General features: G+C 42.2%; 2 protein-coding genes across 3 annotated transcripts in view; both read right to left on the bottom strand.

The window, feature by feature from the left end:
• Nucleotides 1–22,877, bottom strand: part of LOC105470123 (prickle planar cell polarity protein 1) — a 125,952-nt gene that overhangs the window by 47,021 nt on the left and 56,054 nt on the right. The window lies entirely within an intron of this gene.
• LOC105470124 (large ribosomal subunit protein uL11-like) lies at nt 6,365–7,526 on the bottom strand. Its single transcript, XM_071071858.1, has one exon. The coding sequence runs from the start codon at nt 7,218–7,220 to the stop codon at nt 6,489–6,491; it is 732 nt and encodes a 243-aa protein (XP_070927959.1). The 5' UTR covers nt 7,221–7,526; the 3' UTR covers nt 6,365–6,488.

The following is a 22,877-nucleotide window of genomic DNA, read 5'->3' as shown; positions in this document are numbered from 1 at the left end:
AAATGCAAGTGCTAAGGCATTTACCCTAAATTCTCGATCTCATCTGCAGTTCCTTAGTCTGAAATGGAAAATTCTATTTTGGGAAACTGCCTAGAGACGCATTTAGGCTAACATGAAGGAAAAGTTGGAAAGCAAAATTGAACATAAAACATGGAAACTCTCAAAGAACTACTGAAAAAGGAAAATAAAATTCTTCCTTTAAAGCACACTCCAGAATTAAGTTCCAAGGATCTTTCCGTATCAAAAAGGATGCTCCCACAGTGCCATCACTTCCCTGCCTTATTCTGCTCACCCTTTATTTTGGTTGTCTATTTGATGTCTGTGGTCTCTGCTGGGTGGGACGACTTGGGAGGATGGAGAACTAGAGCACCATGCTCAGTGCAGCATCATAGGCCATCACATAGAAGGAACTGGACAAAGGTTTGTTGAGTAACTGAATGACTGAATGACCAGCCTGGGCAACATAGCAAGATCCTTGTCCTTAATAATAATAATAATAATAATAATAATAATAATAATGACTACCACTTATTATATTTTTCTACTTCCTGCTGTACTAATGGCCTTTACTAAGAAATATCTCATGCCATTTTGTCCAAAAGATTATCAAAATCATGGCCCGGTGAGGTGGCTCACACCTGTAATCCCAGCACTTTGGAAGGCCAAGGCAGGCAGATCATGAGGCCAGGAGTTTGAGACCAGCTTGGCCAACATGGTGAAACCCTGTCTCTACCAAGAATACAAAAATTAGCCGGGCATGGTGGCGCACACCTGTAATCCTAGCTATCAGGAGGCTGATGCAGAAGAATTGCTTGAACCTGCAAGGTGGAGATTGCAGTGAGCCAAGATTGCCCCACTGCACTCCAGCCTGGGTGACAGAGAGACTCTGTCTCAAAAAAATTAAAAAAAAAAAGATTATTAGGATAATTTTTAAAGGCTGGGCACAGTGGCTTATGTAGGCAATCTCAGCACTTTGGGAGGCCAAGGTGGGAGGACTGCTTAAGGCCAGGAGTTCAAGGCCAACCTGGGCAACATAGCAAGACCCTGTCTTGATTAAATTTTGAAAAAAAAGAAAAAAAAAAAACCACAAAAAACGAAGAGCATTTTTAAGGGAGAAAGCATAACTTTATTTTTTTAAAGGTTTTAAATTGGCTTTCATTTGTATTTTATTCCTGGTATAATTAATCTTTTTTAATGAATAACTATCAATGAATTCCCAAAATTGATACTATTTTCCCAAAGGTCTTTATTGAGATGGGCAATTGGAAAGTTTGCACCTTCGTAAAAATGGAGGCTATGTCCTATGTGTGTGTTATTGTAGAAGAGCCTGAAAAACCTTTATGTATGTGCCTAGTAAGGACACTAACCTGCTCTGTTAAAAGCTCTAATAAAAAGTTGTGTGATAAAAATGCCGGGGCTTGCTTATCTGAAAAGATTCTTCCTAGTTCAAAGGGTCAGTTTCACACCAGGGTCCCAAGTCTTATCAGCTGGCTCTTCAGAGCTTTGCCATTGTAAAACAAAAGGACTCCTCCAACTGGCATGACAATGGTACAATCACCAGACACTTCAAAAGGAGCAGGCCCAGCACAGAGGATGCCCTGGGTGTGCCCCTCACTGTGATGTTTACACACAGGTTCCAACAGCTCTCCCACAACAAAGACCAGCCAGAAGAGTCAAGGGCACTGTGCCTGCAGGGCAGTCAAGGATTCTGTCTTTACCAATAAAACCAGAGGGAAACTTCAGTTTAAACACCATTTACTTTAAGCACTGTACTCTCAAAAGACAGGGTCTCATTATTCTACAAGGGTGAGGAGACTGCTGGAGAAATGGAAGTTGAGCTTCAGGGGCTGCATCCTTAGTACATAATTAGAGACAGGGAAAGAAAGAAGTACGTCTGACGATAACCCAGAGTAATCTGCAGGTGTCCACATGAATTTTGCAGATGTGGATAAAAATAAGAATAAAAGACTATACTGGCTTGCAGGATGCAAAGAGAAAGCCTACAGGTATGAGATGAACAGAAAGTAGTATTTACTGAATTTCCTCTGAGGGTCTGGCCTTGTGATGGGGGCTCTGATCCATTGGCCTTGTTTGTTTAACTTCCCTGAGAATTAAAAACAAAAACCTACTTTCCCAAATCAGGTTCCACAGGAGAGGGGGGTATGGAAACCCAATGTCTGTAAAAATGATTGAAGGCTTACCCTGGAGTTTTCCTAGCCCTTGCTTGGAGATGTGTATTAGAGACACATAAAAAGTATTATTTCCAAGAAACCCAGGCACCTAAATGCTGGAAGCAGGGGATGAATACGGAACAGCTTGATCTCTTCTGGAACAAAGGTTTACTTGAAAGGTTTTCTTTATTTCTCAAAGCTAGATATTGTGCTCTGTACATTTCTAGGATGCAAAAAATTTTGAAAAAACAAGCAAACCGTCTCCCATTATTATAGGGAATCTTTTGTATTTTGCCAAGAGCTTGGCTTTGCTAAAGACTAATGGACTGTGAGGTCTGTGAGGCCATGATCTGCATCTGACTCTCCTTATACCATCATTCTACCCCGCTGGGGTTGTGCTATTCAAGCGACCTTCCCTAGTTCTTTCCAGGTCCTTGTCTTTGCTTTAGCTCCAATGATGTGCCTGAATGCCCAAAAGGATGGTCACATTACAAAAAAAAATTCAGGGTTCAGACAAGCTTTCCAGATATGGACAGATATGTATTTTGGTTTTTTTGGAGACAGAATCTTGCTCTGTCACCGAGGATAGAGTGCAGTGGCATGATCTTGGTTCACTGCAACCCCTGCCTCCCAGGTTCAAGCAATTCTTGTGCCTCAGCCTCCTGAGTAGCTGGGACTACAGGTGTGCAGCACCATGTCCAGCTAATTTTTTTGTATTTTTAGTAGAGACAGGGTTTCACCATGTTGGACAGGCTGGTCTTGAACTCCTGACCTTAAAAGTGATCCACCTGCCTTGGCCTCCCAAAGTGCGGGGATTACAGGCATGAGGCACTGTGCCCAGCTGTACATTGTGTTTTTATCAATAATTTCAGCAAGCATTTTAGTGTGCCTATTGTGCGTCTACCCTATTTAAAACTGTATTGCCTGCCCTCTCCCTATTCCACATTCTTCATCTCTCTTTCCTGAGTTATTTATCTTCATAGCACCGATTTCCATCTGACATAGTATGTATAGTATGTATTGTATGTAATCATTTTGTCTGGAGTGCAGTGGTGTGATTTCAGCTCACTGCAACCTCTGCCTCCCGGGTTCAAGTGATTCTCTTGCCTCAGCCTCCCAAGTAGCTGGCATTACAGGCATGTGCCACCATGCTCAGCTAATTTTGGTCCTAACTAGAGAGTCAGCCTGTCTTTTGAAGCTTGGAAGTCAGGCATTGACTTCTCAAGCTATGAAAATCCAAGATGGCATCCCAATGCCTTAGAGCCCACTTGGCCCTAAGGCATTATTATTATTATTTATTGATATGTAGTTTAGCCCAGGCTGGAGAACAACAGCACCATCTTGGCTCACTGCAGCCTTCGCCTCCTGGGTTCAAGCAGTTCTCTTGCCTCAACTTCCTGAGTAACTGGGATTACAGGCATCTGCCACCATGCCTGGCCAATTTTTGTATTTTAATAGAGACGGGGTTTCACCACGTTGGTCAGGCTGGTCTCGAACTCCTGACTTCAAGTGATCTGCCCGCCTCGGCCTCCCAAAGTGCTGGGATTACAGGTGTGAGCCACCGTGCCCTGCCTGTAATCATTTTGTTTGGTCCCTTTCTTCACCTCCCACCCCACTAGAATGTAAGCTCTACATAGGCAAGGATTTCTGTCCATTTTGTTCACTGATGTAGCTCCAATACCTGTGTATTGGTGCATAGTAGGTACTCAATATTTGTTAAATGAATACAGCTGGGCACTCTTATAGTCCCAGTTACTCAGGAAGCTGAGGCAGAAGAAGTGCTTGAATCCAAGAGTTCTAGGCTGCACCGTGCTATCATAATGCCTGTGAATAGCCACTGCATTCCAGCCCGGGCAACAAAACAAGATGCTGTTGGGCAGGAAAAAAAAACTGAATAAGAGCTGCTCTTTGCTCTTAATTAATTCACTATCTACTCCCTCTATTTACATATCTTCAATGCTGTCCCCTATGTCTCTCTCTTGTTAAAGTTTTAGTGTCTCCTTTAAAAAAACATTATATAACAGGCTGGGTGCAGTGGCTCACACCTGCAATCCCAGCACTGCCTGCCAAGGCAGGCAGATTACTTGAGGCCAGAGGTTTGAGACCAGCCTGGCCAACATAGAGAAACCCCGTCTCTACTAAAAATACAAAAAATTAGCCAGGTGTGGTGGTGCATACTTGTAATCCCAGCTACTTGGGAAGCTGAGGCAGGAGAATAGTTGGACCCGGGAGACGGAGGTTGCAGTGAGCCAAGATTGTACCACTGCACTCCAGCTGGGCGACAAGAGTGAAACTTTGTCTCCAAAAAAAAAAAAAAAAAAAAAAAAAAAGATATTGTATAATAAAACATGGATACAATCTCACTGTATATTAGAAAGCTATTCAGTTTAGTACATGCAATAGCCCCAAAACTATAACTATCTCAAAATTCATTTGGTCCTTTTCAAAATCCTTTGAGGCATCATCACTGCAATAAAATAGTCCAACAATATGGTATACAAATATATCCCCAAATCATGAAACATTAATGAGCTAATAAAAACAATTCATTTCAGGTTGCAGCAACTGAAACTATGTCTTCTATTCTGGGATTTAAAAACCTTTTATTTTTTGCATTTCATATTTTCCTCTGCGTATGCTTGTGTGTCAGAAAACGATTAAACCTCCGCCTGCTAGTTCTCTTATCTCATGGTTCTTCAGTGGAAGAAGAAAGATCATCATCTTTTTTTTCTTTTTTCTGTGGATCTCTTGTCAGTGTCCCCATAAGAAATAGTTATCTAAATATAACTTAATTACTGCTACAAAAGAATGATTTTACTAATGCATGCAGACCTACAGAAACACCTTGGGAAACTCAACGGCTGATGAGTTAAAATTAAATCTGAACAATTTATCTATTATATGCTGTCAAAGGACTTGTCAAATTGAAAGATCCATATTATCAAACAAAAATCAAAAGAAAGTTTGTATGCCCATCGTGACCTATTCCATCTTTTCTTTTGTAAACTTAATTTTTTTTACAATTATATAAGCACATCATTTAAAAACCAAACAGTCCTAAAAGGTTTGTTTTGAGAAACAGCAGTTCTCAGTTTTTTCCCTTTTCTGCTTCCCCTCTGTTAGCTGATTCTTTTAGTATTTATCTCCATTTCTCTAGATAACACACTGATTTACTACTTTTTTTTTTTTTTTTTTGAGACGGAGTCTCGCTCTGTCGCCCAGGCTGGAGCGCAGTGACCGGATCTCAGCTCACTGCAAGCTCCGCCTCCCGGGTTCAAGCCATTCTCCTGCCTCAGCCTCTGGAGTAGCTGGGACTACAGGCACCCGCCACCTCGCCCGGCTAGTTTTTTTGTATTTTTTTTTTAGTAGAGACGGGGTTTCACCGTGTTAGCCAGGATGGTCTCGATCTCCTGACCTCGTGATCCGCCCGTCTCGGCCTCCCAAAGTGCTAGGATTACAGGCTTGAGCCACCGCGCCCGGCCTACTTTAACTTTTTTTAAGGCTCTATCTATCTATCTATCTATCTATCTATCTATCTATCTATCTATCTATATTTTTTGAAATGGAGTCTCGCTCTGTCCCCCAGGTAGGAGTGCAGTGGCCGTGATCTTGAATCACTGCAACCTCCGCCTCCCAGGTTCAAGGGATTCTCCTGCCTTAGCTTCCTGAGTAGCTGGGACTACAGGCGCAAGCCACCATGCCTGGCTAACTTTTCTATTTTTTAGTAGAGATGGGTTTGCATCACGTTGGCCAGGCTGGTCTCAAACTCCTGCCCTCAAGTGATCCGCCCGCCTTGGCCTCCCAAAGTGCTGGGATTATAGGCATGAGCCATCACACTTGGCTCTAAGGCATTATCTTTTTTTTTTTTTTTTTTTTGAGATGGAGTTTCACCATTATTGCCCAGGCTGGAGTGCAATGGTGCCATCTTGGCTCACTGCAACCTTCGCTTCCTAGGTTCAAGCAATTCTCCTGCCTCAGTCTCCTGAGTAGCTGGGATTACAGGTGTCTGCCACCACACCCGACTAATTTTTGTATTTAGTAGAGACAGAGTTTCACCATGTTGGCCAGGCTGGTCTCGAACTCCTGACCTCGGGTGATCTACCTGCCTCCCAAAGTGCTGGGATTACAGACGTGGGCCACTATGCCCACCCAGCCCTTAAGGCATTATCTGTTAACTTCTACCCACACTCTATCCCATGTACCTTTTTATGGAAGGTGAAATTGTTGAAAGCTTACATATCTGAAAATATATTTTTCTATCTTTTTTTTTTTTTCCAGTTGTCAAATGATCCTTTATTGAAATACTTTCCTTTGTGCTTAACTAGCTGGGCATTCCACAGCACCACTGTTGATGTCATATATGATGTCATGGGGGTGGCGGCCATCAACATTACAGCCTACAGACTGGGCAGTCCCCAGGATCTCTTTAATGGTTCCAGAGAGTTCTCTGGCTAAGGATCGGTGCCGCATCTGTCCAGCAATGTTGATGATCTCATCAAAAGTGATATTCCCACTGTGTTTAATGTTTTTCTGTTTCTTTCTGTCTCTCGGTGGTTCCTTGAGGGCTTTGATGATCAGGGCAGAGGCAGAAGGCACCACCTCAATCTGGGCCTGTCTGTTCTGAATGGTCAGTTTCACTGTAATCCTCAGGCCCTTCCAGTCACCCGTTGCCTTGGCAATGTCATCACCAACCTTTTTCGGAGACAGACCCAGGGGGCCGATCTTGGGGGCCAGCGCAGAAGTGGCGCCGACTTCACCTCCGGTGCACCTCAGGTATATGACTTTGATCTCGTTGGGGTCGAACTTCGGCGGCATGGTGGTGGCGGCTGGTGTCGGATGAACCCGGATTCGGGAGGACCGAAGAAAGTTGCACCTTCGCCCCCTCTGAGCCGAAAGCCGAGAGGCCGGAAATCCTATTTTTCTATCTTTAACCTCAAATGATACTTTGGTAGACTCCTGAATTCTAAGCCAAAACTGACTTCTCTTTATAACTTTGAGGGTGCTGCTCTGCTGTCCTCTGGCTTCCAGTATTGCCATTATGATTTTCATCCTTCACATGAGAATTTGTTCTCTTCCTCTCTGAAAGGCTGTAGAACCTTTTATGTTCCAGTATACTAAAAGTACCTGATGATGTACATTGGTATGAATCTACTTTCAAACACTGTACATGGTACTTGGTAAGCCTTTAAATCCAGAAATTCATGTCCTTCTGTTCAGGAAATGCTCTATAATTATTTATTTGATGATATTATTTCTTCCATTTTTTTCCTGCTATTTAGATATTGGATCCCTGGACTGGACTTCAAATTTTCTCATCTTTTCTCTCCGATTTTGCATTTCTTTGGTGTTTTTACTTTCTAGGCAATTTCCTATACCGTAGCTTCCAAGACTTCTAGCAAATGGCCTTCCATTTCTTCTTTCATGGTTTTTGTTTTTTGGTTTTTGTTTTTTTTGAGACAGAGTCTCACTCTGTCACCCAGGCTGGAGTGCAGTGGTGTGATCTTGGCTCACTGCAAGCTCCACCTCTTGGGTTCACACCATTCTCCTGCCTCAGCCTCCTGAGTAGCTGGTACTATAGGTGCCCACCACCACGCCCGGCTAATTTTTTGTATTTTTTAGTAGAGAGGGGGTTTCGCCACGTTAGCCAGGATGGATGGTCTCAATCTCCTGATCTCGTATTCCACCTGCCTTGGCCTCTCAAAGTGCTGGGATTACAGGCATGAGCCACCGTGCCCAGCCTCTTCTTTCGTATTTTTAATATCCAAGAGTTCCCATGTCCATGAAGGTTCCTTTTTTTGTAGCATCCTGTTCTTGTTTACAGGGGATATCTTCTTTCTCAGACAATATCAATGATATGTTTACTTTAAGTATTCTCTTTCGTATCTGTTTTATCTGTTCTTATTATCTTTCTCTTTCTCTGTTCATCCTCATCCGTCTGTTCATATTTAATAGTAAGATACTAAAAAGCTGCTGGAAGCCATCTGTCTGTGTTTAGGAGGATGAGGGCAGGGAAAGGGAGGTTTTTGACTCTGTCATCTAGACTAAGATGATCTAGGTTGAGCTGTTTCCTTGGGAAACCCCCGAAGTCAGAATTCTTAGCTTTGTCCTCACTCCATGCACCCATGCCCCCTCTCCCCACCTCTTGCTTTTGGCTAACCAGATTCTTTAGATAATACTTTTTCCATCTCCTGCCTACAGGGTGGGTGATCCCTGGCTGAATGATGTGGCAGCCAAGTTGAGGTGTGTTACCTGATTCTTCTGGTTTTGTTTAGGTACCATCTCCCTCAACTGTGTCTCACAGTGTACAGAACCTCTGTTCCACCCTTGCCAAAGGATAAACCCTCTTGAGCCTTTTGGGAGTTCTAGGGAATAACTCAGATTGCTTCTCAACTTGCTTCTCAATCTGTACTTCCAGATTAGGATCTGCCTCTTTGAGTCTCCTAAGTCAGCTACTAATTATCCTGTTTTCAGATTCCAAAGTTTTGTTATTTTCTTCTTTCCCATTTTATTCATCTTTGTGGGTTACCTCTTTTTTAAAAACACTTTTACTGTCACTTTAATGAAATTTTGCAAGGGGACAGAACTAACTGTGTGTATTCAATCTGCCATCCTTAACCAGAGGTTCCTAGATCAGTTTTTCCACAGGCTGGTCTTTAAGGCCATCCCCAAATACTGTACCAGCCTTACTGCCTCCTCCTGGTGTTAAGGACACCCTGAAACCCTTGAGGTCCCCTAGTCTAAAGGAAGAGGAGAGGAATTTCAGTTGATAAAAAGCAAATGTGTCTTTAAATACTGGGTACTTAACAAGAAAAGTGGGGTATTTCCTTTGGTAGTTTGAAAGATTTTTTTTTCTACATAATAGATGGGTTTCTTTCTTCACACTAGATAGGCATATGCATTTATTGAGTTTGAAGGGGGAATTAAAAGGTCTCAGAATGTCTCTCCCAGGCCTGGGTTTATAATTCCAAAAATAACAGAATTTAAGAATTTAAGACCCAGTCTAATGCAATTCCTTCATTTAATTAGCAAGAAGACTGGTTTTACTGTAAAAGTTGGTAAATTTAGAAGATTAGAAGTTTCTGAGGATTTTTTTTTTTTTTTTTTTTTTTGAGACAGGGTCTTACTCTGTCACCCAGGGTGATCCTACTGCCTCAGCCTCCTGGGTAGCTGGAACCACAGGCACGCACCACCATCCCCAGCTGATTTTTAAAATTTTTGTAGAGATGGGGGGGGGGGGGTCTCAACATGTTGCCCAGGCTGGTCTTGAACTCCTGGACTCACGCAATCCTCTGCCTCAGCCTCCCAAAGTGCTGGGGTTACAGGCATAAACCACAGCAACCGGCTGAGGATAGATGTCTTGATAAGACTTGATAAGACAAGATCACTTGTCCACTAACAAGGATGGTTTTTTAATCCTCTGGAGAATTTCTTACTTTTTTCAGCTGAAGCGACTTTCCCTAATAAGCACAAACAATAAATTCACAACATACTGAAATCCATATGTTGCGAATTTATTTTTTAACAAAGCAAAGTTATTTAAGTCCTGACACTAACAACAGCTGCCAACCTAATTTGAAAGTATTAAAAATAGCTCATTGATCCTTAATTTTCCTATATTTGTCTCCCTTGCATCTGTCTTCCAACCCTAAAACTAATATTATGCCGGGCGCGGTGGCTCATGCCTGTAATCCCACCACTTTGGGAGGCGGAGGCAGGCGGATCACGAGGTCAGGAGATTGAGACCATCCTGGCTAACACAGCGAAACCCCGTCTCTAATAAAAATACAAAAAAATTAGCCGGGCGGGGCAGCGTGTGCCTGTTGTTCCAGCTGCTGGGGAGGCTGAGGCAGGAGAATGGCATGAACCTGGGAGGCGGAGCTTGCAGTGAGCCGAGATTGCGCCACTGCACTCCAGCCTGGGTGACAGAGCAAGACTCCATCTCAGAAAAAAAAAACAAAAACAAAAAACAAACAAAAAAAAAAAACCTGAAACATTACTGAATTTATCTATATAGAAGTTGTAAGATGAATTTTAATCCCATTGTTATTTAAAACTAAACTGTGTTCAATAGTAATGTTCAGTTATATGACCTTGAAATTTATTTGGCAATATCTACTGATTGACGCAGGAGTAATACATCTTATATTTCTCAAAACACTAGCAATAATATCCCTATAGCCTTCTGATAAACCGCAAATTACATTTATTAATTAGAGTTAAGAAGTATAAATGTTATAACATGGTTATAATGCCAATATCAGGTACATTTTCCAGTTTATTGGAGGAAGTAAAAATGAAATGCACCATGGCTTGAGAACTGATAATTCTCAGCTTTATTTAGGAGAGTCAGACCTGAAATGTTGCAAAGAAGGGTTACATTACTTCCCTCTTGGCACATGACCCTCAAGTAGTAATCCTTACCATCTGTAATACTGAAAAATGTGTTCAACATGAAGAATTCTTAGGTGGTATTATTTAGGGAACTACCTGTTCCCTCCACAGTGTTGCTTTACTGAATTTCCTTTTTTTTTTTTTTTTTTTTTTTTTTTTTTTTTTTTTGAGATGGTGTGTTGCTCTTGTCACCCAGGCTGTAGTGCAATGGCACAATCTCTTCTCACTGCAACCTCTGCCTCCTGGGTTCAAGCGATTCTCCTGCCTCGGCCTCCCGAGTGGCTGGGAAAATAGATGTGTGCCACCATGCCTGGCTAATTTTGTGTTTTCAGTAGAGATGGGGTTTCACCATGTTGGCCAGGCTGGTCTTGAACTCCTGGCCTCAGGTGATCCACCCGCCTTGGCCTTCCAAAGTGCTGGGATTATATGCATGAGCCACGGTGCCTGGCTTTACTGAATTTTCAGCACCAGCTTTAGACTTTACCAGATGCAGGAGATATTCCAGACTTTTGTGCCTCAACATATTTGATCAACTCCAACCCCTTCTCTGATCTTGGAGACTGAATATTAATAAATGGTTAGTAAAATGGCCTGTTCTTTTGGTTAATTCACAGGTGGCTGAACACTTACACAAGAGGCTCTCCATGATTCTAGACCAGTGATGGGGGAGGTGAGGAAACACTTCTAGAAGGAGTGGCTAAAAGGGGTGGGCTGAAGCTGGGTAGCTTGAAAGCAAAGCAGAAATCTGACCTGTGGCTTTGAGTATTTGTTGTTGTTGTTGTTGTTGTTAGAGATGGGGTCTCACTCTCTAGCCCTGGCTGGAGTATAGCGGTAAGATCACGGCTCAGCGCAGCCTTGAACTCCTAGCCTCAAGCCATCCTCCCACCTCAGCCTCCAGAGTAGTTGGGACTACAGATACGAGCCACTGCACTTGATGGCTTTGAGTGTTTTAACAGTAGCACAGGATGGGGTATTTCAACCCCCTCCATCCAAATTCTGATAAGGCATGCCTTCCCTGAGACTACTGCTTTATATGGGGTCATCTTATGTCCTCATTCTGCTCTGGAAAATCCTAGTTTGTGCCTCTATTTCTGGTAAAAAGCACCCTCTCAAGTGTCCAGGTTTGGATGATAAATTATCCAGGCCACCAGATCTGTGGTGGATGTGGGATAGTTATATGTAATCTCCACTGGAGAACAGGTGAGTCCCTAATACACGCTGTGACTAAATTCCTCTGTGCTTTTCCAGCATAACCTAAAATGTGGAAAAGAAAGATGTAAGACTGTAGTGGTCAATGCAGATGAAAAGAATATTAACAGGTAGTGAATTTTGGAGGCAGACAGCGCTGAGACAGAATATGACTCTCCCATTTACTAACTTTGTGATTTGGGGCAAGACATTTCATTCTCCCTTAGTCTCATTTTCCTCGACTATGCAATGGAAATGCAAAATTAACTACACTGAGTTGTGATGGGAATTAAATGAGATGCTGCATAGACAAAGCTCTGCACAGTGGTGAGTTACTGTGAAGCAGCCTATTGCCAAACAGTCTGTTACATTGTTTTAATTTGACTGAGGCTTCACTTTATGTGTTATCTACATTAACCTCAAAATACACTTCAAAACATTTTTTAACTTTTAAAATATTCTTTAATTTAGTCAGGGCGTCAAATTGTTGATTAGATTTGGTTGGCTAGCAATACAGTGAGGTGTTGCAAATGCTACAGTCCGAATGCAAGCTTCAAAGAATGTCAAATGTGTTAATTTGAATCAGATATGTCATGATGTGATAGTGTGTGCTCACATCTATTGACAGAGGGATAAATACGTTAAAGACATACCTTAGCCACGTGCGGTGGCTCACACCTATAATCCCAGTACTTTGGGAGGCTGAGGAGGGCAGACCTCAGGAGTTTGAGATCGGCCTGGCCAACGTGGGGAAACCCCATCTCTACTAAAAATACAAAAATTAGCTGGGCATGCTGGCGCACGCCTGGAATCCCAACTACTCAGGAAGCTGAGGCAGGAGAATGGCTTGAACCTGGGAGGCAGAGGTTGCAGTGAGCCAAGATTGCGCCACTGCACTGCACTCCAGCCTGGGCGATAGCACAAGGCCCTGTCTTAAAAAAAAAAAAAAAAAAAAAAGGCCGGGCGCGGTGGCTCAAGCCTGTAATCCCAGCACTTTGGGAGGCCGAGACGGGCAGATCACGAGGTCAGGAGATCGAGACCATCCTGGCTAACACGGTGAAACCCCGTCTCTACTAAAAAATACAAAAAATTAGCCGGGAGAGGTGGCGGGCGCCTGTAGTCCCAGCTACTCGGGAGGCTGAGGCAGGAGAATGGCGTGAACCCGGGAGGTGGAGCTTGCAGTGAGCTGAGATCCGGCCACTGTACTCCAGCCTGGGCGACAGAGTGAGACTCTGCCTCAAAAAAAAAAAAAAAAAAAAAAAAAAAAAAAAATAGGCCGGGCGCGGTGGCTCAAGCCTGTAATCCCAGCACTTTGGGAGGCCGAGACGGGCGGATCACGAGGTCAGGAGATCGAGACCATCCTGGCTAACACGGTGAAACCCCGTCTCTACTAAAAATACAAAAAATTAGCCGGGCGCGGTGGCGGGCGCCTGTAGTCCCAGCTACTCAGGAGGCTGAGGCAGGAGAATGGCGTGAACCTGGGAGGCGGAGCTTTCAGTGAGCCGAAATTGCGCCACTGCACTCCAGCCTGGGGCACAGAGCGAGACTCCGTCTCAAATAAATAAATAAATAAATAAATGAATAAATAAAGACATACCTTAGAGTCTATGTAGGCAATTTATATTTTATTAATGGAAATATTGATTATACAATTGAAAGTTTAAAGAATAGTGGCAAAAACTTTACGACATTATTTTGAGAAACACTGTATTTCTTTACTAATCATATATTTAATAGATAAAGGAAAATACCTTTAACTGTGTTTGAAAATGGTTATGAACAGGACACAGTTAAAGGCAGTTAATAGACCTACTGCAGCGGCTCATACCCATAATCCCAGCACTTTGGGAGGCCGAGGCGGGAGGATCTAGCCTAGGAGTTTCAGACCAGCCTGGGCGACATGGTGAAACCCCATCTCTACAAAAATTATAAAAATCAGCCTGGGATGGTGGCATGTGCCTATAGTCCCAGCTACTCTGGAGGTTGAGGTAGGGGGATCACTTAAGCCTGCTAGGTGGAGGCTGTAGTGAGCTGAGATTGCACCACTGCACTCCAGCTTGGGTGACAGAATGAGACCTTGTCTCAAAAAAAAAAAAAAAAAAAGAAATTAACTGACCAGTTATAACCCAGAACAAGCCAGCTTCTTCTATCCTGTCCCAGTTCTCCCACCATTAAGAACGTCTCATGTGAAGACCATGACTATATAAAGCAATAGTGAAGAGTGAAACCACTACTCTTAGAACGACTTAATTTGCTTTTGGTTTTAGTTATCTATATGTTTCAAGTGAAATCAGTTCGTTTGTTTTTGGTGTGTGTGTGTGTGTGTGTGTGTGTGTGTGTGTGTGTGTGTGTGTGTGTTTTTGACAGAGTTTCGCTCTTGTCGCCCAGGCTGGAGTACAGTGGCACAATCTCGGCTCACTGCAACCTCCACCTCCCAGGTTCATGTGATTTTCCTGTCTTAACCTCCTGAGTAGCTGGGATTATAGGCACATGCCACCATGCCTGGATAATTTTTGTATTTTTAGTAGAGGCGGGGGTTTCACCATTTTGGCCAGGCTGGTCTTGAACTCCTGACCTCAGGTGATTCACCCACCTCGGCCTCCCAAAGTGCTGGTATTACAGGTGTGAGCTATCGTGGCCAGCCTTAACTTTTTTGTAAGAGACAGCATCTACGTTACCCACACTCGTCTCAAACTCGTGGGCTCAAGCAGTCCTCCCACTCAGTCTACTCAGTAGCTGGGACTATAGGCACACATCATGCTTGTCTGAAATCAGGGGTTTTAGGGCTATTTTCTGCCATGTTTATGCAACTAGAATGATGCAGAAGCAAATGACTGTAGTCCATTTGCAAGAGAACCAGATCAAATCTGGTTTCTAAACTGTATCAAAAAATATATATATGAAAATATATCTTGCTTCAATAAGTTTAACAAAGAATTTTAAAATACTCTAAAAATTGGGAAATGAGATCTGTGTACATTGGCTGTGTATGGGCCTTGGTCACGTTAATGCACTTTTCCTTTGTATCCTATGCGGCATTTTGCTATGAGAAAAGCACCATTGCATCACATAAGTTTTATTACTTTGCTGGCTAGACTAAGTTTTGTTTTTTCCATTAGCAAATAGAATCTCTTTTAAAGCAGAAAATTGGCAGTTATTTTTAAAGTGGATATGTTACATAAATTTGATCTTTAGGGATCTAGGAATTTTTAGTAGACTCTCATGAAGAAAGCAAGTTATATGCTACGCGTTTTATCCTTAGTCACTTTAATTATAAAAACTACCCATGTCCCAAAGCAGTTCATGTTAGTTGAAAGGTGATTCTAAGAGATTTTTTGGTTTTTAATCCCCTTTGAACTCGGAATAAGCATTTAAAGGTTAACCAAGATGCTCATTTTCTGAATTTTTCTGCAGCCAAGTTTACATAGGGGCGACTCTTGAATTCTGAACAAGACATAGGGAACTAGGTCTTTTCACAAAGAGGCAATCTTGTAGTTATGTCGACAAACTGTTTTCCACACTAGTGCATCTGTTTCCAAAGTTTGTGGTTTGAAACAATAGACTGATATTAACTACTTCTCTTGGAGTCTTCAGACAACCAAGAAAGGAAAGAAGGCTGTAATCCCAGCACTTTGGGAGGCCGAGACGGGTGGATCACGAGGTCAGGAGATCGAGACCATCCTGGCTAACACGATGAAACCCCGTCTCTACTAAAAAATACAAAAAATTAGCCGGGAGAGGTGGCGGGCGCCTGTAGTCCCAGCTACTCGGGAGGCTGAGGTAGGAGAATGGTGTGAACCTGGGAGGCGGAGCTTGCAGTGAGCTGAGATCCGGCCACTGCACTCCAGCCTGGGCGACAGAGCGAGACTCCGTCTCAAAAAAAAAAAAAAAAAAAAAAAGGAAAGAAGGAAGACTAGTAGCAGCAGTGAATTTTCACAGACATGCAAACTCAGTATTTCACATGGCTTAACAGATGCACAATTACAAATAAGAGCCATATGGGTGCATTAAAGGGTAAAAAATCTGGGTCACATTATACAGTACAGGTGGAAATGCAGCTATAAACACAGTCAGAACAGGTGATTTGGATACCTGTGACTTTTATCTATATGCAGACTTATCCAGTAAGACTCTCCTATCCCATACTTAAATGAAATTAAACCTTGTCAACCACAAAGTTCAGCATAAAGATCTTTGATGTCAAATACAGCATTCTGAAGCAAGGTTTTATTAGCTAGGCATTTTGTAAATAACATTTATCTTCAAAGCACCAAACACGGTACACATTCCCAGGTAAATAGTAAGTGCTTAGGAACAACTGTGTTGAATTAATTTATGACCCTCAACATTCTTTCCTCTGAAATATTTGTTAACACTTTAATTGAACAGACCATGGCTTCACTGAGCTAATAAGGCACTTCCTGTCTTTAAGCTAATTTTCTTTCCATTAACATGGCCTGTGCAATACAGGTAATTTGAAACAGCAAGCACATGTACAATCCAGCAGCTCTACAAAGTGTTGTTTTGTATATAATATTTGATTGTAACAATCAAGGCTGTCTTGAAGCACTGCATACTACAGAAAAATGAAAGGACAGTAAGTCCAAGCACCTACATTTTAGCTATGTAATCTTGATTGTTTTTTCAGTATTTTCCCTACTAATCCAATGGTGGATTTAAAGTTTTCCTGAAATAATCAAAGGAGCAAAATTAAGCCACAGAGTAAAAACTGTTGGTAATAATCACTGTATTTTAATTTCATTTTATTTTATTTTTGAGATGAAGTCTCACTCTGTAACCCAGGCTGGAGTGCAGTGGCGCAATCTCGGCTCACTGCAACCTCCACCCTGGGTTCAAGCGATTCTCCTGCCTCAGTCTCCCAAGTAGCTGGGGATACAGGTGTCCGCCACCGTGCCCGGCTAATTTTTGTATTTTTAGTAGAGATGGGGATTCACCGTCTTGGCCAGGCTGGTCTTGAACTCCTGACCTTATGAACCACCCACCTCGGCCTCCCAAAGTGCTGGGATTACAGGTGTGAGCCACTACGCCCGGCCAATCACTGTTTAAATATTGACATTTATTTAAAAATCCCTCTGTTTATCAGTTATGATTGTTTTTAGAATAGATGTTTATTTGGAAGATAGTGAGGCGTAGTGGTTAAGGACATGAATTCTGGAGTCATCCAGCCTTGGTTCATATGCCAGCTTTGCCACGTACTAGTTCTGACATCGTGAAATGTATAGTTGGTCTTTGTCCAGGATTCCTGGCACACAACTCCCCAAATCCTTGGAATCTCTGATGTGATTTCACATGTTTCCAATGTAATAGTCTTTTTTGTATGCTAATGGGATGACTGCTTGCTGGCAGCCTCTAGGTAGCTTCAGGTTCTAGGCTGATCACTGGAAAGACCAAGGCAGGATCAGAGAGTTAGAACTTTCAGCCACACTCCCCAACCACTGGGGCAGGAGTTTCACCAACTTAGTAAATTTAATCAATCATACCTACGTAACAATAAAAGGTCAAAAGGACTGGGTTCAGAGAGCTTCCGATAGCTGAACACATGAGGTTCCTGGAGGGCAGTAGAACATCGAAGCTCCACGCTCCTTTGCAGGTGCCTTGCCCTGTGCATCTCTTCATCTGGATCCTTTGTGATAATCCTTTATACGAATGCACTGATAAAAGTCAGTCAGTCTTTCCCTAAGTTCTGTGAGCCAGTCTAACAAATTAATCAAACCCACGGAGGGGGTTGAGGGAACCCCAATATATAGCTGGTCAGTCAGAAGCACCGGTAAAATAACTTGGGGCTTGCTATTGGCATTGAAAGTGGGGAAAGAAGTCCTGTGGGACTGAGCCCTTAACCTTTGGGATCTGCTGCTATCTCCAGGTAGCAGGAGTGTCAGAATTGAATTGAATTCGAGGACAATTCTGCAGCTGGTGGCCACTGCAGAACTGATTGACTGGTGGTTGGCAGGGAGAAATTCCCACACACTTCCTGGTGACCAGAGGTCCCAGAAGTCTTCTGTGTTGATTGCTGTGAGTGAGAGAATAGCAAAAGCAGCTTTGTTTGACTTTTTTTCCCTACATCCTCAGACTAGTTGTCATCTTTCTGTGCCTCCACTTCCTGTTCTCTAAAAGCCAGAGAACAGAAGCACCTACACCATAATGTTGTTGAGGTAGGCAATAAAAGTGGTAATACATACAAAGCACTATGTTTGCCACATGCCAAGTGTTGAAATAGATGTTAAATGTCATTATGATCAATGGACCAAAATCCATTACAAAGGACAAAGAGGAGATGAATGCCTCTTCCCAAGAATGTAATATAGGGCATTTGAGCTGTCTTCTGTTGAAAACAGAATTAAGGGATCTTTTGTGTTTGGAAACATGCAGCAGAGTGCTCTAGGATTACAAAATGCTAATGTACTCATTGTGAAGCTAAAGTGGCTGTATCTTAATGAAACCTCCAAAGTGGATTAAGCTCAGCCAGTAGAATGTGTAGGCAAAAACTCAGGCCAGAGGTGCATTCACGATTCATGGGTATTTCTTGGCACTTATCTAGATCTTAGAGTAACAAAAATCATTTTTTTAAAAGATGCTGTATTTGAAAAGCTTTACAACCTGGTAGGCGAGAGGAACAACTGTATGCTTGTATGCTGATGCAATAAGTTACAGAATAGAGGTATAGAATAGAATATGAGGTTTGAAGAAAATGCTGAGGCGTTGGCAGGGGCAGGAGGTTGAGGTTTGTTCGGGGGAATTAAGAGAAACTTCACAGAGGACATCTGATCTGGAGCTGGACAGTGAGTAGTAATACACAGTGCAAAAAAGTGATGGAAGTGTCGCTTAGGAGAGGGGAGGACGTACCCAGCAGCTTTTCTGCCTTGAGAGTGGTGAGAGGTTCTGTGTGTGTGTGGCTGAGAGTGCATGTGGGAAAACTGCATAGAGAAGCCTGGAGGAGCCGACTTGGACCAGTTTGCAGAGGGCCTTGCATGTGAACACTGATGAAAAGTGGTACACATTTTAGTACAGTCAGGTCATGAGCAGAATTGCCTTTTGGAACAGTGACCATGGCCACTGTTGCCCCCCAAAAACACACCTCTAAGCAAAACAACAAACAAAAAAAGGCTTTACAGGAGTGCTGAAAGAGGCTGAGGCAGAAAGATCAGTTAGAAAAATGTAAAATAATGACGATGATGATGATGTCTCTAGCATGGCAATAGAATGAGACAAGGGCTTAGATTCAAGGGAGAGTTACCAGATAGAATCAAGAGACTGTGTACGCTGCCTGAATGATATAGGGGTGATGGTGAGTGGGGCTTGTCCGAGATGATGTGCCCAATGTCACACTGTGGACCAGCACTATCTCCACACATTCAGATGACTAGAGCAGTTAAAAAAGGAGAAGTGAAGAAGTCAGATGGTATTAGTGGAAAAGGGTACAATTTAAGAGTGTGTTTCCTTTCTTTTCTTTTTTTTCTTTTGTTTTTGAGATGGAGCCTCGCTTTGTAGCCCAGGCTGGAGTGCAGTGGCACAATCTCGGCTCACTGCAATCTCCGCCTCCTGGGTTCAAAGCAATTCTCCTGTCTTCGCCTCCCAAGTAGCTAGGACTACAGGCGCGTTCCACCATACCTGGCTAATTTTTGTATTTTTAGTAGATATGGGGTTTTGCCATGTTGGCCAGGGGGCCTTGAACTCCTGACCACTTTCAAGTGATCTGCCTACCTTGGCCTCCCAAAGTGCTGGGATTACAGGTGTGAGCTACCATGCCTGCCCAGCCTACAGGTATGTTTTCTATAGGAAAACTGCTTCCTTCTCTTCTTCCAGAGCGGAAGTCAAGATGCAACTCAAAACCCACTTAGCAGGCAATGAGATGAAACACTGCTAGAAGTCCCATTTCATGACAAGGCCAATTACTCAGACTTTACTGGGAGCCCATCAAGACACGGCATATGCCTGGCACAGAGAGGGCACTTAACAAATGCTTGTCCATTCAATTTGTTAAGCAGGAAGTGAATAAGGTAGTGGGCTGGGTCTCAGAATTACACACATCTTCTAAATCCCTCTATGCTCTGATTTCTTCATTTATAAAATGGAGAGTACAATGTTAGGAATTAAAAGAAAAAAAATTCTTTAACTAAGACACGATCAAGAAGCACTGATATTGGGAAGAATGGGCAGCTATCTGAGATCTGTATCTAATGATAAGTAATCTATTAAATAGGGGCTACCAACTGGAGTTTATATATACTCTTTATACTATATATATCTCCAAAGTTTTAGATACTACCTTTTAGCCATAAGGCAAATAAACAAATAAAATAAAACGCAAACGTCATAAAATTACCATGGTAAAGTTAACCTTATCTTATTTATTTATTTATGTATTTAATTTACTTATTTGAGACAGAGTCTTGCTCTGTCACCCAGGCTGGAGGGCAGTGGCAGGATCACAGTTCACTGCACCCTCTGCCCCCCCGGCTCAACTGGTCCTCCCACCTCAGCCCCCAGAGTAGCTGGGACTACAGTTGTGCACCATCATATCTGGCTAATTGTTTTGTAGACATGAGGTTTCATCATGTTGCCCAGACTGCTCTCAAACTCTGGGCTCAAGTGATCCTCCTACCTCAGCCTTTCAAACTGCTGGGATAATAGGCTTAAGCCACTGCACCCAGCCCGAGAAACTTTTTATGGAAGACTTACTGAAGTGAAAATAAATAAATATATAAATAAAATAGTGTTTAAGGAGGGCGCTTAATTTTCAGAAAAACAACATTTGCAAGAAATCTTCCTTTTAATAAAAAGAACTTAAAAATTATAGCATAGGTTTACATCTGCCTTTAGATGTCATTTCATAATACAACATTATTGCTTTAAAAATATTATCTTATTAAATAGCTACGTTCAGTAAGTTATAAAGAAGTCAAATGTTTGTATTAAACATGTGAACCATCAGAATTTCTCATATTCTGTCAATCAGGCAGAAGTTGATGTTATTGGAAATGTTCAGAATATGCCAGTTAGTGAGACTCCACTGGATATCCTCATAGTAAATGCTCAAAAAAAAAATCCACTGACTGAATGAAATCAAGAAAAATAATCACATACATAACATGTATGTGTAAGCTAGACAACAAACATGTAATTTTTAAAACAGACTACACAGCTTCTCTATCATACTAGTTAGAAAATAATCCTCGTAGCACCTCAAATAATTCTTCATATGGAAACCAAAAGATGACTCTTTGCTCTAAGCCACCATCGGCTAAGGGAAGGCTCTCTTGAAAACGGCCCCTGTCCCTCTACTGTTTTTTATTTTTTTTTATGAATGGATGTATCAGACTTAGACTTTTAGCTCTGTGGCATTACATATGGAAACACTTTCAAAATTATACTAAAATAAATGACAGGCTTTTAGTTGTTTTTTAATTAGGAAAAATACCTACTCCTTCAAAACTGGATATTTTACTTTGAATTTTATTTGTAATCAAAACGTTGTTCTGGAAGCCTTTTCTGTAGTCTTAATTACTCAAACATGTTCCTATGGGACTTGATGTCACCACTGTATAGCAATCCTGCAGATGGCAAAAGTTTAAAATAGAATTAAACTAAGCTATTAATTATGTAGACAGGGTAAAAGAAATATAAATGAATAGCCTTTAAAATAAATTTTAGTACTTCTAACTGACAAAGTGGCAGCTGTTTGTCTACTTTCTTGGGAGACAGAAGAGTCAAGTTAGTTTATACTTTGCTTTTGTTTATACCAAATAAAATATTAGTTCTCTTGTTTAAAATGCCAACAAAATAAAATATTAGTTCTCTTGTTTAAAATGCCAAAGGATAGAAATGTGATTCTTACAGACAATCCTGCTTACAGTTTCTGCTTAGTGAAGGCAGGGTTGATTCTTCAAATTCTTTAGATCAAAAATTAGGAAGGCCGGTGCAGTGGCTCACACCTATAATTCCCAGCACTTTGGGAGGCCAAGGTGGGAGGATCACTTGAGACCAGGAGTTCGAGACCAGCCTGGCCAACATGGTGAAACCCCATCTCTACTAAAAATACAAAAAATTAGCCAGGTGTGGTGGCGCATGCCTACAATCCCAGCTATTTGGGAGGCTGAGGCATGAGAATCGCTTGAACCCAGGAGGCGGAGGTTGCAGTGAGCCGAGATCGCTCCACTCACTGTACTCCAGCCTGGGCAACAGAGTGAGACTTTGTCAAAAAAAAAAAAAAAGGAAGAATTTTCTTTCTTTCTCTCTCTCTCTCTCTCCCCCTCTCTCCCTTCCTCCAGCCGTCCCTCCCTCCCTCCCTCCCTCCCTCTCTCTCTCTCTCTTTTTTTTTTCTTGGTGGAGTCTCACTCTGTCACCTAGGCTGGAGTGCAGTGGCACTATCTTGACTCACTGCAACCTCCGACCCCAGGTTCAAGCAATTCTCCCACCTGAGCCTCCCGAGTAGCTGGGATTACAGGCACGTGCCACCATGCCTGGCTAATTTTTGTATTTTTAGTAGAGACGGGGTTTCACCATGTTGGCCAGGTTGGTCTTGAATTCCTGACCTCAAGTGATCCGCCCGCCTTGGCCTCCCAAGGTGCTGGGATTACAGGCATGAGCCAATGCGCCTGGCCTATAAGAATTTTCAAGTTGGATTGAATTATAGATTTTTATTTCTTCTTCTTCCACTAGTAGACAATGTAATTCTTTATTTCATATGAAACACTAATGGGGAACTAGAAACTCTTCATTTTATACTCTAGAAATGCCATAAAACATTCTCCTTAAATTATATTCAAGTCACTGTTCAGTCCACTAAATCCTCAATAACACTATATCGCCTCGTCAAACATAAGCTCGATTTCTTGAATCAGCATTTTCTTTAATAACCAGGGGATATGACAGTTCAGCAACTCCTAAAGGTTCCCAACATTTTTTGTATGAATCCCAAAGACATTAGAGAAAAGTACAAAATGCAAAAATTCTAAGAAAGCCACAAAGGAAGGTTTTACAGAGGCTCTCTTGGCCATTTTAGGCAAAAATTCAGTGTATTTTATCAATTTTTTTTTTTTTTTTTTTTGAGACAGAGTCTTGCTGTTGTCAGCCCGGGCTGGAGGGCAATGGCATGATCTCAGCTCA

This window comes from Macaca nemestrina, chromosome 10, assembly GCF_043159975.1.
Source record: "Macaca nemestrina isolate mMacNem1 chromosome 10, mMacNem.hap1, whole genome shotgun sequence".
In the NCBI taxonomy this organism is placed as follows: domain Eukaryota; kingdom Metazoa; phylum Chordata; class Mammalia; order Primates; family Cercopithecidae; genus Macaca; species Macaca nemestrina.
The sequence above is the reverse complement of the archived record's forward strand: the minus strand, read 5'-3'. Positions and strand labels throughout refer to the sequence as shown.

Bases quoted from the DNA above. Each gene is read 5' to 3' on its own strand.
- LOC105470124 (XM_071071858.1), bottom strand. From the start codon at position 7,220: ATGAAAATCATAATGGCAATACTGGAAGCCAGAGGACAGCAGAGCAGC.